This window comes from Oreochromis aureus, linkage group 12 (genome assembly GCF_013358895.1).
Source record: "Oreochromis aureus strain Israel breed Guangdong linkage group 12, ZZ_aureus, whole genome shotgun sequence".
In the NCBI taxonomy this organism is placed as follows: Eukaryota; Metazoa; Chordata; class Actinopteri; order Cichliformes; family Cichlidae; genus Oreochromis; species Oreochromis aureus.
The window spans coordinates 20778809-20795425 of NC_052953.1; the positions used below are offsets into that span (position 1 = coordinate 20778809).

The 16617-nt window shown below is 38.6% G+C and overlaps 1 protein-coding gene across 1 annotated transcript; it reads left to right on the forward strand.

The window, feature by feature from the left end:
- Positions 1 to 555: 555 nt before the first annotated feature.
- On the forward strand, positions 556 to 6099 carry iqcd (IQ motif containing D). The gene is made up of 5 exons (XM_031755375.2): positions 556 to 639; positions 1221 to 1868; positions 1964 to 2200; positions 2297 to 2368; positions 3434 to 6099. The coding sequence occupies exons 2-5, from the start codon at positions 1242 to 1244 to the stop codon at positions 3725 to 3727; spliced, it is 1230 nt and encodes a 409-aa protein (XP_031611235.2). The 5' UTR covers positions 556 to 639; positions 1221 to 1241; the 3' UTR covers positions 3728 to 6099.
- The last annotated feature ends 10518 nt before the right edge of the window (positions 6100 to 16617 follow it).

Consider the following 16617-nt stretch of genomic DNA (forward strand, 5'->3'; position numbering starts at 1 on the left):
GTGCAAGTTCAAATATCGATAGTAGAATAGTCAAAATCAGGCTCTAGCGCCTCTTACAGTATGCTAAACAGACATGGGGTTGGGGAGCTTACAGATTTGGTGTTTTCCTTGTCACAAATATCTATCTCCGATTTAACTGGCTCGCTGTCACGCAGGCTAACAAGCTGGCCGTCTGGGTCCATCGCGGCACTACCATCTCCGCACAGCTACACAACTAATTTGATTACACATAGATAGATAACCACTCACAGCTAATTGACGTCTAGCTTTATCTTTTTGAAAGCAACATTATGTACAAGAACGACGCCGCAAAAACTCTAGCGATACCTACAACTTATGGGCAGAACTGGATAAACAAACTTTTACGACACTGGCAGCAGTTAACGGCAGGCTAAGTAAGTGACCATGGATATTTCCAAAGTAAAAGACGGCAATTTTAACACATTATAGTATATTAATTTAAAGGTAATACGTGTATGAATTTGTTTGAAATATGGTAAAGTATTCATATATGTGTATATATTTTGTCAACATAAGCAATCTGTAATATGATCCAATGCTGAAGCGGTAAAGGCTATTTGGTATCCTAGCAACAAGAAAACAAATAAAACCCATACACTTACTGAGGGACGTCTACAGGTATGTAGCTTAGCTAACTTTGTATATTACACAACTAAAGTAAAAGCTGCTTATGTGCCTCAAGCAAACAAAAACCGAGAACAAGCTTTTCATTTTTTAGATACATAACTGGCTTGCTAATAAGAAAATTAATCTACCAGGTATAAAATAAAACCAATACAGTACTTCACAAAGAGCCCGTGACTTTAGACAAAAACTGAGATAGAAAAGTAACTTCTCTTATGTGTAAAATACATTGTCAGACAGGTTCTGTTTAAGCGATTTCTTGATTCAGCAGGTCTGACAGTAATCCGACTAGTTAGTGAAATTAAACTGAGCTTTCCAAAAATGTGGTTAATCATATGATTAAATACTTTTTGTCCCTTAATAAATTAACTCATCATTTAACAATTGCATTTTTTGTTTACTCTGGTTGTCTTTGTCTAATATTAAAATTAGTTTTATGATTTAAAACAAGTAAGTGTGACATATAGAGTAAAGTGAAATATACGAACTCGTGCTAAACTTTTTTCATAGAACACACTGCCTTTATCAAAAGCTAAGCCACTGTAGACAAAACCAGACTTTTTATTTTTTCCCAGTCGAAGCCACTGAGTGTCGACATGTCTGCAGATTGGGTGGCATTGCTGCCAAACAGCCAGTCAGAAGATGGTTGCTTGGTACAGAGCAAGCACCTCTCTAGTGAGGCTCAAAATATTTTAAGCATACTTGAAAACTGCATCAGTAAAATTGAGACTGCAGCAGCTCTGCCCGCTCTCCTCCACCTTAACAGTAAGTCTGAGATTGTTGACAAGGACTTGAGCAAGGCACTTGAAAAGCATTGGATTTTAGTGGAAAGACTGGAGAAACTAGAAAGTCTCAAGCAGGAGTCCGTTGGAGAACAAATAAGAGATGCCAGGAAGGGAGGAGAGAAGAAAAGAGCTCAGCTTGGGAATGATCTCAAGAACTCTGTCAGGGATATTCTTCGTTATTGCCGAGCCCATTCAGATGGCATTATTGGCTTGAGGGTAGAACTAGATATAAAAATAGAGGAAAATGAATACAAATTAATAGAAGGATTAAAGGTGCTTCATAGCCACATGGTAGAAAAGTTTCTGATCAGCCCAGATGAGGAGCTACAGCTCATCACAAACCAGAAAGAGTTTTCATCCTCTGCAAAAGATCTGGAGAAAAATATTTCACTGGAGGAAGAAGAAGTAGCTAAAGCTATACAGCAAGTAGATGCTGAGGTAAGGTATCAAGGCTTTTTCATTGGCAGTTAGAGAAGCAGAATCTTCCTTTCTTCCATCTTCTCACCTCCTATCCATTGCTTTTGATATTACAGATTTCCCAGAAAGAGAACACAATCAAACACTTGGAAAGTTTGCTGCAGGCATGCAGCACTCAAGAAGGCGATGTGTCAGATGATAACATGTCACCTGTTGAAGACAAACAGGTCCAGGCACACATTCAGGTGTCAAAGCTGAAGCAGGACCGTTTACAGCAGGAAATTGATCAACTGAAAATTCAGCTCAAAAATTTGATGCTTGAAAACAGACAGGCCGAGAGATTACTCCAAGAGGTACGTTTAGTGTAACAATAAGGTTTCATGTTTTATTTGTGGTAGTGTATTTGGTTTTCATTAAAAATCATGTTCACTGTTGTTGTTTTTTGGCAGAAAAATGAAAAGATGCAAGGGAAAATTGACTCCTTAGTCCAAAAGTTTGACAACGAAATAGGAGAAATCCAGGTACAAACTTCCACTGCAAAGTACCAAAAATACTCTGTAAAATATTAACATGGGGTCTATTTACAAACTTGTCTTTTAAAGGCTATCTGTAGCAGCAGCTGGAGTTTGATCAGTCGAGTCCTGTGATCAAAATTATTATTCGCTTGAGAGTACTTTCATTACTATATTCAGAATATGTCCCTAAAATATTATGTTAAGGTTATCACGGTTGCACAGTATGTGACACCTCATAATAAACTGGGTAAACTGTATGCCACCGTATCCTAGCTAATCCTCCAATACAAAGTTGTGACATTTACTGTATTTACAGTACAGCACCAGCTCAATATTCACACATGACAGTCCTGTGCACTTTATGACAAGTTTTGTCACCTAAGGTTATATCAATAAAGATGTAGTTTGATGACCATTAGTTCCTATGTAGAGAACAATCCCAGTCAGTTTGTTCAGGAAGCGGACCAGAAACCACTCAGTTCAGAAAAGAAAAACAGTGGTTACCCCTAGTAAGCATCCAATGGGAAAAGTGTTTACACATTTAATTTTCACTTTCACATTTTCACTTTTCACTTTAATTTTCATTTTACACATAAAACTTATATTTATTCCATGAGCTCATTGTAATTAGTAAATCAGCTGGTTCTTATATAGAACTTTTCTACTCGAGCACTCAAAATAACTTAGGTTCATTATCTTGCCCAAGAATACTTTGGCAGGCTGAAACAGCCAGGGATTGAAGTACCAACCTTCTTATTAGCAGATGATCTGCTCTATCCCAGCATAGAAATAAAAAAATAACATCCACGTGTCTATGTTTTAAAATCCAGAACTGCTGTATTTACTCTTGTATAACATCTGGAAATAAAGGTTGTCCTAGGTTTTCTTTTAGGTCATTGTTACCTTTTTATGTCTTTAGTAACTTAAGGATGCTCAGTGTCAGTAAAAGCATTTCTTATATTTTCACCAAATTTTCTGTTTTTTCTTCACTCCACAACCATATCCACTGCCATCTCCCTCTTCTCCATTTTTGGCACAACACACCCCCACTGCCACCATCACCTGTCTCAGGCCAAACTGGAGGTGAATGAAAATGCTTATGAAATGGAGGACAATGAGCGGAAGAAGTTTGAGAAACCCTTTTCTACCCTGGAGATGGAGTACAATCAGATCCAGGAGAGGAGGCGGCTGGCTGAGGAGAAGAGACAGGAGGAGATCAGAGAGCTGGAGTTGAAGACCAAAGCTGCCATTGTGGTCCAGGCCTGGTGGAGAGGCTACAGCGTTCGCAAGGCCTTAAAGAATAAGGCCAAAAGCAAAAAGGCTAAAAGGGGCAAAGGAAAGGGCAAAGGCAAGAAGACCAAATAAACCATGCCTTATTGCATCAGTGTTTCTTTGCCAACACACACTCCTCTTGTAGAGTGTGAATGTTGTTTTGTTTTTAAATGAAGTATTTATGTTTCCAACAAGTATTTCCTGTTTGGTGTGTTGAGTAGTTTCCGTGGCTGTGTTACTTTTAAAAACAAAAGTTAATATTTACATTCTATTGATGTTGTCAACATCATTAGTCATTAGACTGAAAGAAAAACACCAGATAGAGTAGCAGTTTTATTTGTCAATGTCAACAAAAATCAAGAGTTTGGAGTTTGGATGTGAGTTCAGCTCTGCATGGGTGTGTTTGATTGACTTCTGTGAACACATCTGTAGTTCTTTTGCAGCAAATGTCCACCACATGTACACTCCACTTTTCACTGGAAACAGGTGAAATCAGCCAAATCAGTTCAAAAGGGGATCAATCCACTCAGTATAAGAGCTGCTGTTGACTCTAAAGGCCATAGGAGGGCAGTGCAGACCCCTGTGTGCTGAATGATGTACAGTACATTGTTGTTATTTGGTAGTCATAGACAGAAAGCAGGAAGTGAACCCCTGGTATTGCATATTTATTGTTCAACCCATCAATCTAGCCATTCTCTTCCTAATTATCCTTATCCTGAGCAAACCCTGGACGGGCCGCCAATCTAACACAGGGCTAAGACAGAGAGATAGGCATCCATTCACACTCACATTCAAACCTATGAGAGAACCCACGCAAACATGAGGAGAACATGCAAACTCCACACAGAAATGCCCCAGCTTCACTCACTGTGAGGTAACAGTGCTTAAAATCTAAAAAGCTGTTACACTTCCCACTAGATTCACATCAGAATTATTAGTCAAGCTCTGATCATTAGAACAAGGTGTTAATGTTCTGTTGGTTACTCACTGAAGTCAGTAAGTGTATTAAGGTACACTGTGAGGTTATTAGAGTAGTCACCAATATTTAGGTTTCACAGTGCAAGATAAGTCACAAGGATCTTAATACAAGTTCGCTGCCTTTAACTCTAAAGTTCAGTGAACTCAGGGCTAACTTTAAATGAATTATTCAATGATAATTATGTGGATTTATAGGTAAAGAAAGGACATTTACTTAAAGGGGTTTTGTTTGTTTGTTTCTTTTACATTCAGCTGTGTCCAGGATTTCTTCTTTTTATATGAAGTGTGACATGTTTTTTGTCTGTATCCTTTTCAAGATAGTTTCATGTTTCTCTGTCATTCATAGCTACACCTCCCTCTCATTTCACAGTATCTTCACATCTTACACCTCATTTCACAGACGTTTAAGGTCACCATCCTGATCTGTCTCAATCCAAGTATTTTCTCTGCTGTATGTTGAATGTAGTTCTACTTTTTCTTGTTCATATTTTTGTTATACAGGTGATCTGATTCAAGAAGCAGACTAGACATATGGTGTATCCAGTGGTCACTGATTAAAGTTTGGTTAGTTCCTGGTTAGTTCAGAGTGAGTTTTCTCCAGCTGTGGATCCAGGACAGCTGATTGTTTTTAGAGTCCTCCAGACTCAGCTTTGGTTTACTCTGAATATCTTACACCTGTGCGTTGTTTCTCTGATAGAGCATCTGTATGTCTTCATACTATAACACACATTAGGGTGTATCCCCAAAAACAAATGTCGCCATCTGCTCAGATCGCATTAAAAGGTTTTTTTGCTTTTGTCAGAGGCAACTCATCTAAAACAAAAGCCACCCCTGTTAGTGTGATTAGTGTAACTTTTTTGAATAAAAAGAAACTAGGAAGAAGCAGTAAGATAACCTATTTTAGACAACAGTATGTATATTAAAGTAGTGTTTATACTGTTTAGGTCATCTTTGAGAGATGAGTCAAGATTTAGAGCAGCCAGCCATAACAACCGAACAATGTTCAGGAGTTTTGGAGCCTTTTTAAAAGTGTAAACGTTTGGGAGCTTTGGAAATGACATGTTTTGAAAACAACAGATTAGTAATTAGAAAAATATTTTTATGACAGACACTTAGCTTGGTTGTTAGGAAACATCTTTGACTTCCACACATGTCACAGCATGTGAAAGATTTAGAATTGAGTTTCATAGTAACATGTAGTTAGTTACAGAAACCTTTGTGTTAAATTATGCACCAAGTTGAGTTACTTAGTCAAAAGGAATGAACGAATTAAGCTAATAATTATCCAAGTGTCTTACAAAAATATCCCATGTATTCTTCTTCTTCTTCTTCTTCTTCTTCTTCTTATTATTATTATTATTACATGAGGCCTATCTCCTGCTGTATCACATCCCAAAGGTGCTCTATTGGATTGAGATCTGATGACTGTGGAGGTTATTTGCATACAGTAAATTCATTTTCATGTTCAAGAAACCAGTTTAAGATTTTTTTTTAACTTATAAAGATTTAAAAAGATGCCCAGCTGCTACTAAGGGGAATAAAGTTTTCCCCCAAACCATTACACAACCTACGCACCCTGATCTGTTGATATAAGGAAGATGGATTCATCTTTTCTTTTTGTGTTTATGCCAAATTCTGATGAGTCTCACCAGACAAGTCTGTGTTTTTCCAGTCTTCTATATATTGTCCAATTTTTGTGAGACTGTGTGCATTATAGCCCCTGTTTCCAGTCCTTACTGACTAGAATGGCACCCAGTGTAGTCTTATCTCAAGTCTGTCAAGCCTGGTTACATTCACTGTGCTAAGATGATTTTCTGCATACCTTGGTTGTTACCAGTACTTATAGGAGTTAGTACTGTTTCCTTCCTATCAGCTCAAAGCAGTCTAGTTCTCATATTACATCACATCATTTCTTTTAATTCATCATCTGCACTCTCGTACCAGTAATATGCAGTTCTACCACACTCAAAAAGTGTCTTATGGATTCAGATCAAATGACTGAAAAGGCAAATGAAGCAAAATGGCCTCTCTGTCATGTTCATTAAACCAGTTGGAGATGGCTTTTTTATGGCTTTCTAATTCTGGAAGTAACTAATACAAGATGGTAAACTGTGGCAATAAAAGCACCTACGCTAACTTTCAAGCACTAACTACCATGAAAACACTCCTCATATCATAACACCAGCAGCAGCTGCCTGGACTGTTGACTCATGGCAGGTTGGGTCTACGATGTTCCTCTCTGAGCTCACCATCTGCACGCCTCAAGCCAAAGACAGAGTTTTTAATCCAAGCTTTTTCCACTCTTTAGCAGTTCATTTTTTCAGAGCATGTGCCCACTGCAGATATCTACCCTGGTTCATTCTCCTCTAACCTCTCATCAACATCACTTATCCAATATGATGAATTGCCACTCACTGGATGTTTGACATTTTTAAGAGCTAGTTATCACAGGGCATGAGATGAGGTACACCTCGAGCAGCTCAACAGAAAGATGTACAGGCACACACTTTAAAAATAAATGCAGAATCCTAACATGCATGTTTTTGAACTGAGGAAGGAAGCTGGACTAGCCAGAGAACCCACATAAACACAAGGAAACTTACAAATTCCACACAGAAAGGTAGGCTCAGTACAGGACCTGTTGTTGTAGTTTTTCCTTTGAGCTAGGAACAAAACATAACTGATGAGGTTTAAATTTAATAAGCTTCTGTTGGTAAAGAGGGCGCAGATCCCATTGTGTCTCCTGCCATCTCCACTCTCACCAGTTAACAAGCTGTTTGCACGCAGGCATACTAGTAAGTTATTAGCATTGATTGCTCAGATTGATTCTGGCTAAGCTTCACACGCTCAAATGGGCAGGACCACTCACGACTCTGTGTTTACTTTGAACATTTGGAGTTAACAGCACATCTTCTTCCCATCGTAAGCTTAGTTATTAGACTGCCTAATAGCATGCACAAGTCTGTGCCCACTCGTTAAATGGCAACACATGACAGGAATTTTGAAGGCACATACCAGCTTTTCCACTTAGAAACTCACTAACAGTTTTCAAAACACTTAATCTGTAAGACAACAGTGTTACAGCAGCTCAGGCGATGAGTCAGCTAGTAGGTTTAGAGAAGACTGATTGACAACTAGAAAAAATAAATACTCTGGTTACTGTGTAAAATACTGCCCACAAACAAGAAAAATAGAATATTTTGTTGTATAGTGTTATACAAGTACAATCCTGTAAAAAATTTAAGGTGGAAGGATCCATTGAAATACATTAAAAAAACAATAAATATGCACATTAAGTAAATAAATTAAGAAATAATAAAACGTATTAAAAGGGAACAGAAAACAGTGGAATACATACAAAATCCACTACACTGGGGTTACACTTAAATTTAACATGTATTGATTTGTGCGTTTGTTGTTGTTGTTTGTGTGTGTGTGTGTGTGTGTGTGTGTGTGTGTGTGTGTGTGTGTGTGTGTGTGTGTGTGTGTGTGTGTGTGTGTGTGTGTGTTATTTATTAAACAGTTTTCTGTCTTATAGGAAAAAGAAATGTTCCTCAGTCCCATATCTCCTACTACAGGGCATCAGGTAAAACAGACTGCTGTGTGGCTGAGCTGGGTACTGCTTGACATGCTGGGGGATTCCTAAGGTACCACTGGGTGCACCATTATTGCACGCTGGGCAGCTTCCATCCACCAATGTGCTGTGAGCCACCCTCTCTGGGCTCTCACAGTCTTTTCCAATAACCAGGTGATTAAAACAGCCTGTCAGAAGGTTCTCTGTGGTGCCAATTTTGAATGTATATTAGTGTAGACCATGTGTGGTTATTGACTAAGTTAGAAACCCTCTTATTTTACGATTTGAACCAAACATTGAAGTTGCACTTTTACACCATGGATACCTTACAAGCTTTTAAAAGTACTAAGAGGAGCCCACAGAAGGCCTCTGACTTGCATTTTTTCATTCACCTTTTGCGTTATAATTTGTCCATCCATATGATTAAAAACAACTAAAAATGTTTTTATAGCACTGACATCAGTGACGTGACCCCTGAAATGTAAGTTTAAGACATCTGATTGACAAGTGTGACCACTGGGAAAAGTGTTATTATTTCACTCTGAGCACAAAAATCACACTTAGGATCACACCTTTCACTGTGGACTCTCCGACAGCACTGAGCAGTGCACGCAAGCACGTGGTAACACACTATGCTTTTTACAATACACTTGACTGACCGACACAGACACACACGATGACACTTTGCTGCAGCCTGTCAAAAACAAGATCAGGTTTATGAAACTGTGTGGGCTACACTGGATTGAGTCTAATGAGTCTAATTAGTGCAAGGATTCATTGGAGACTGGCAAGTTTTTTGGAAGCTGTTGGAACTGTTTCAATGACTCAAAGCAAAATCATTCTATACAGCTTAAATATATGTTTTATTGTGTTTTTCAACTATATTTTTCTTAGGACAAGGCACTATAAATGTGGGCATAATAATCAAAACCAGAAACAGCTTTAACTGAACCAAGGATGCTGTACATAGTATGCACTGTAATCTCCATTCCTGTTCATATAGATAGATAGATAGATAGATAGATAGATAGATAGATAGATAGATAGATAGATAGATAGATAGATAGATAGATAGATAGATAGATAGATAGATAGATAGATAGATAGATAGATAGATAGATAGATAGATAGATTTGCAACTTTGCAAGGTTAAGGTTGCCTGATCTAAATACTTAAATGCTGTAATATGATCAATAGTAAAGGCACTAATGGGTGCCCAAGTACTTTTTTGTCTTCATTTTGAGCACTATGCCGATCTTTTTTATTCATTAAGACCCCATTAACCATCTTTTTTTTGTAGAAATCGTTGCTCGGTAACTGTACTTGTATGCTTTCTTTAAGATAAATGGCAATTTCTTTGACATTTTGTTTTCTAAGCAAATGGAATTCATACACACTCACCAGCCACTTCATTAGGTACACCTTGTTGGTACTGGGTTGGACCCACTTTTGCTTTTAGAACCACTTTAATTCTTTGTGATTGAACACACTGAACAATTTGCTGGAGACATCCATTAAAGATTCTGGTCCATATTGACATGATATCATTACACAGATGCTCCGCATCCAGATGTGAATCTCCTATTCCACCACAGCTCAAAGGTGCGCTATTGGATGAAGATCTGTTGACTCTGGAACTCATCATGTTCCAAAAAACAGTCTAAAATTTTCTTATCATTATGAGATGTGTTATCCTGCTCGAAGCAGCCATCAGATGATGGGTACACTGTGGTCACAAAGGGATGAAGAATGTCAGCAACAATATTCAGGTATACTGTGGGGTTTAAGCTGATACTAAGGAGCATCTGTGTGTGACAAAAAGATACGCCCTAATCATACACTAATACACCACCAACACCAGCAGCCTGAACAGTTGAATCAAGGCAGATGGGTCAAGTTTGATCCTACAAGAAACTGAGACTCATCAGATCAGGCAACACTTTTATTGTCTAATTTTAATGAGTTTGTGTGAATTGCATCCTCAGTTTCCTGTTCTTAGCTGACAGGACTTGCACCTAGTGGTTTTCTGTTGATGTAGCCCATCTGCTGCAACATTTGACCTGTTCTCCATTCAAAGATGCTCTTACTTTGGTTGTTACGACTGGTTATTTAAGTTACTGTCGTCTTCCTATCAGCCCAGAGCAGTCTGACCATTCTATGCTGACCTCTAACATCAACAAAACATTATCAGAGAACTGCCCCTCACTGGAATTTTTTTGTTTTCCAGACCATTCTCCGTAAACCTTTGAGACAGTTGTGTGGGAAAATCCCAACAGATTTCTGAAATACCCAGACCAGTGCACATAGCACCAACAACCATGCCACGTTCAAAGTCTATTAAATCGCCTTTCTTCCCCATTCTGATGCTCAGTTTGAACTTCAGCAGGTCATCTTGACTATGTCTGCAGTTGTAAATGCAGTGAGTTGCTGCCATGTGATTGGCTGATTAGATATTTGTGTTGTATAACTAAAAATACACCTTCATTGAGGATTGATCTGGAGAAATAAAGATTAATTTTGGCACTGGAAACCATGGCTTCCTTGATAGTCATGACTGAAAGGTCCAAATCAGTTTTTTCATGGTCATTTGATGAAAGATATTTCTCTTTCTTGAACATTCAGACTGAGATCATGTGTATAATATATTCAAAGACTTGTCATCACCTTAAAGCAAGACCCATTCAGGACTGAATAAATGGTCATTTTACAGTGCACGAACATACTGGGGGCATAGTGCCACATGATGAATGAGGAAGGCGGCATTAACACTTAATGGAAATGCTGTGTGTGCTGTTATTTTTGCATAATAATTGCTAGGTGTGGTGAAGATAGGGATGTGGACAGTGACAGCAGCAGAACCAGAGAAACACATCTGGTTCAATCAGTTGAGAAATATGGAGGAGAAAGCAAAGAAATACATGACACAAAGGCAGTGAAGGGGAAAAACAACAACACAGATAGCTGCAGGCTGAGATGCTCCTCCATTCATTTTTAATGAATGGCTGGCTTTCTGCACACACTAACACAAAGTACTTTATTAGTACTAATGGAAAGATCTTATTTTAATAAAAGCATGTTGTGTTAGGTGATGTGTGAAGTGTGAGGCTGTGAAGATTGAGGTATCACACCCATGTAAACACCAGCAGACCTTTTAACAGCCCAGGTGGATGAGGAGAAGAAGACGAACAGGTCAAAGTCTGTTAGGCACAAAACACATGAAGTTAGAAAGTAGTGATGTCACTGTCCATTTCTATTGCCCTTATAATTTGTACAATTTTCTCTTAATTTGCAGATAAACAGTACAATGCTGTTGTTTCACTACATCAAGCTTTAATCTATCCAAATCCAAAATGTTTTTTAGAGTGATGCACCGCTCTTCCTTGTGGTTTGGTGTTAATATTGGGGTTATTTTTAAACCAGTAGGTTTAGGGGTAATCTTTAAACAAAGCTTTCCCAACATCAACACTTTTCTCCTCAAAGTTAGGATTCAGTGATGGACTGACTCAGGGTTTTTCCAGCTCAGAATAGGCCTGTAGGAGGTGACTAAGCAGTAAGCATTAAAAAGTCATAAAATAACGGCAACTATTGTGTGTTATGTTTTTTTTAAATAAATCTCTGTGTTTCACTGTTATTTTGGAGATTTTTGTTAAATTGTGCACAATGCTTAGGTAAGTGAGCCCCCCAGTGTGCCACGGCCGAGGCCGAACCAGGCAAAAGACTCAATATGCAGATGACACACGGGGGCACTGGTGAGCGTGATTAACAAAAAACCTTTATTCACAAGAGCAAGGAAAATAGCAACTGTGAACTATGAGATTCTGTGAACTATGTAGGATAATCTGTGGCTCTAACAAACAGTAGAAACTTGAATGGCTATAAATAACGTGAAGTAGTAGATTAACGTAATGCACTTTGATTCTATGACAAGGGGAGTGGGAACGGGGTCCCAGGACAGGTAATGCAACCGGGAATCTCTGAACATTTAGCAGGTGGAGGATTTGGCAAAGGAGGGGTAAGTGGTCCGGGTGAGGCAGCGTGGTTTCAAGGTGAGGGTGATCCATAGAGTACTGTAGCAGGAGGGCAGGCAGGTGAGTGAAGCCAACTTGACCTGGGATGCAAAGAGGTCCCGATTACCAACCAATGCCGAGACGAAGGTGAGTATTGCCAGAGGGTGAAATGGCAGACAACAGGATGATACGGTTAGCTGAAGACTTGGCGAAGAGTAGTGGTGAACTCTGGTCCTACTGGCAGCTCAATTGCCAGCAGGTGGAGACACGCAGGGATGCCGCGACTCCACCCAGGGGTGGAAACTATGACTCTGTGGACTCACCCGGACCATGACACAACGAGTAAATCTTTATCATAATGATGGTGATTTAAAATTTAAAAATTCATTAATTATTTTTTTAAACACAGTTTAATATTAGACAGTAAATACAATATGCAGTTTTTAAAGGATGATTTCATTTATTAAGGGAAATAAACTATCCACACATACCTGGCTCTGTAAAAAAGTAGATGCTTCCTTAACCTAATGACTGGTTGTGCCACCCTTGTCACCAAGGGTTGCAATTAACCATTTGTGAGTCTTTCACACTACTGTGGAACAATTTTGACTCTTTTCTTTGTAGAATTGTTTTAATGTAGCCACAGTGGAGGATTTATGAGCACAACCTGTTTAAGGTGATGTTAATCATCTCAATCGGATTTAATTCTGGACTTTAACTAGGACACTCAAAAACCTTGATTTATTGTTTTATTTTTGGTCATTCAGAGGTGGACTTGCTGGCATGTTTCGGATCATTGACCTGCTCCATAACTTAGTGCTCTTGAGCTTCAAGGCATGAACTGATGTCTGGGCGTTCTTCTTTAGGATTTGCTGTTAGAGAGCAGAATTCATTGTTTCAACAATTACAGCAAGTCTTCCAGGCCCTCAACTACCAAAGCTGCCCCAGACTATCACACTACCACCAACATGCTTTACTGTTGGTGCGATGTTCTATCTGTGAAATGCTACGTTAGTCTTATGCCAGATGTAACGGGAAAAAAGGTCAAGCTTTTCCACAAAATATTTTCTTGTCTTGGGCAAATATGAGACAAGCTGTTTTGTTCTTTTTGGTCAGCAATGGTTTTCTCCCTGGAACTCTCCCAGGGCTGCCATTTTTGCCCTCTCACTTTTTATTTTAGAATCATGAACTGTGACCTTAACTGAGTCGAGTGAGGCCTGAAGTTCTTTAGATGTTGTTCTGGGCTCTTTTGTGACCTCCTGGATGAGTCATGAGTTTTCTCCATTTGCGGGTAATGGCTCACACTGGAGTCCCAAAGTATTACAAATGGCTTTGTAACCATGTCCAGACCGATGGATGTCAATTACTTTGTTTCTCAGCTGTTTCTTTAGATCGTGGCATATGGGGCCACATAGGTTTAGATAGCTTCATCATTTCAAAATTGCACTTACTCAGGTTATATTTGTCTCACAGGTGATCATGTGTGTTTCCTCCGGTACCCAGCAACCTCCCACTCCTAAACCACATGAAACAATTTCAGTGTAAATGCACTTGAAGCAGACTATTTGCTGCAGTGTCATGGATATACACGTTTTAATTCTACATGCATATGTAAAGTGCTTAAAAAATTTACTAGACTACCACCTAGTGTTAGGGCTTATGCCACAGCTGCCCTGAATGAATTGTACTGGTAATTACCCAAATCTTATTTAATATTTTTCTAATGGTTAATCCACCAGTAAGGACAAGCTCTTCAATTAAAATAATATTTTTAATTCTAAAAAATATATATTGTTGTTTATCCATGAATTTTCAAATGTACTGTCTTGCAAAATAACAATTAAAAAATGAAAATTTAAAAAAAATTTTTTTAAACATGTCCACTTACACTTATATTAACACGATATCATCACAGTCACGTGAATTGCTGAACAGAAAAAAAATAGTTCTCATGGTTGAATGTTATGCTTGATTAATTTCTGACTTCCTAAAGAAGTCCAGTGTGGGTTGAAAAATGTAAATGCAGTTTGTTAACTGCCAAACAAATAATAACATAATTCTATTTTTAAACAAGTTTTTGAGGAATGTTTAAAATATTTGTGTTTTCTAGTTTTTATGATCTATATTTTATGCTCTAATGCATTTATTAAGCACTGTATGTTCAAATAAAGATTTGTAACTCCTCAGTGTAAGTCGCTCCTGCTGGTCGTGACACCTTACAAAGTTGTGAACAGTGTTACGTAACACAACTTTTAAAAGCAGATTACTGCCATTAAAAAGTAATCTGTTATGTCTGATGTTGTGCTTTAGAATGTGTGAGAAAGGTGATTTAAGCGACTGAAAGTGGCATGGTTATTGGTGCCAAACAGAAAATATCAAGTGAACAGCATTTCTCTCAGCGAACATGCCTTATTGATGTCACATATCAGAGGTCAGAGGAGAATAGCCAAACTATTCTGACCTGATAGGAAGGCAACGGTAACTCAAATAACTACTGGTTACAACCAGCAGGTAAAAGTTGGGGTAATAATTACACTATTCCTGCATCTCTTCATTGGCTTGCAGAGAAATTCAAAATACACTTTTTATTAACATATAAGGCTCTACATAGACATGAACCAGCTTATATAGCAGATCTTCTCAGATCTTCTATCACTGCAGCCGGCCTCTCCAATCACCTAAACCAGGCACTCCATAAAGTCTCTCACTCTGATTTTAAAACCAGAGGTGATCATACTTTTGAGGTTGTTTTGTGCCCAAACTGTGAAACAGCCTTTCTCAGTCTATTAGGATTCTGTTGATTCTGTTATTTGTTTTAAATGACTGATGAAAACACATTTTAATAGGTTAATTTGTCCTTTATCTTTTCCCTTTTATTTTAAGCCATAGTTTCCAACTACATGCCTGTATGTTGGTATGAATGGCTGACCATGTTGTCTGTTTAAGTGTCTATATGTTTAAACATGCACACTCACCTTTAATGTGGGCCTTTTATTCAAACTGTGAAACACTTTGTAAATCTGTGTTTTGAAAAGTGCTACACAAGTAAGGATTATTGGAGCTAGACTGGCTGGTTTAAGCATTTCAGAAACAGTGGATCTACTGAATTTTCCCACACAACGAAAGGTCCAAAAGAGAGAAAATGTCCAGTGAGGCAGTTCTCTGCAAAAAAAATGCCTTATTGTCAACAAAGGTCATCAGAGAATGCCCAGACTGCTTCGAGTTAAGGCACAACATAACAAACCTTGGAGCAGATGGGCTACAGCAAAAGAAGAGCTCAGTGAGTACCTCTCCTGTTAGCCAAGAACAGGAAATTGTGGCTACAATTCACATTGGCTCACCAAAAAATTTGACAATAGAAGACTGGAAAAAGTTGTCTGGTCTGACAAGTTTCTTTTCTGCTGTACCATTCAGACAGTAGGGTCACTTGCTATAGCCTGAGCACAGACATCGTCTACAAGCCGTTAATGTTATTAAGCCACGCAGAAAGCTATATTATTTATCAAAAGGCACCATCACCAGAAACATAGTGGAGAGGTCCAGTTGAGTGGATTGAATTAGTGGAGATAAAGCCTAGCAGATAGCTGCTGGCTAGAGCCACCTAATGTTTAATTTCTACTGTGTCTGTTTGCACAGGCATTTAACTTTGGAAAGCGGTTTTCAGCCATTGCAGACAGGCTCCCATGCAGTCCTCAAAAATCCCAACTGCATGACTGAATGGTGGCTGGTTGACAAGTAGGCCAGTGTTTACCAAGAATGGGAGAACCACAAAAGACATCAAAGATTAAAAAATTTAAAAAATACAGCGTAAAAAGCATAGATGGTGACTGTGATGAAAGCTTCACTTCAGCTCTTTGTATGTTATGACTTGGCTGTTCACCGTGGCTGGCTGAAGGACCAGCAACAGCACAAGTGCCCCACAGACTCGTTGTTTTTGGCACTGCCCCACATCTCAATACAGACACTCTGCACATAGACTACCCATGTGCTACCGCCACTAGACCATATTATCTCCAGGAGTCGATACCTGTGCATTAGTGGAAGAAACCGTGTCCTCAGTCTTGAATAACTTTAAGTACAACCAAGATTTACAGGTGAGATATAAATAAATAACTAAATAGATAAAATTGATAGACTACAAACTTGTTATTAAGCGAGGCATTTCAGCTCTGGAGTCTGTGGGCACGGACCTGCTTCCTGGAGTCACCCTAGAAAAGATCATCCGAGGAACTGCAGTTTTCCCCAGTTTAGTTTTTGTTTTGCAGATCTTGAGGTTAAAGCTCTTTAGAAATGTGATGTCAGACATTAAGTTTAATTCTGCTATTGTTCTCAAGTGTCCGACTTAGATTAGTGCAAAACTTTAAAAATAAAAATTGAATCATCTATCTCATAACCAGTGAAAAATGTTACTTTTTCTGTAGCCC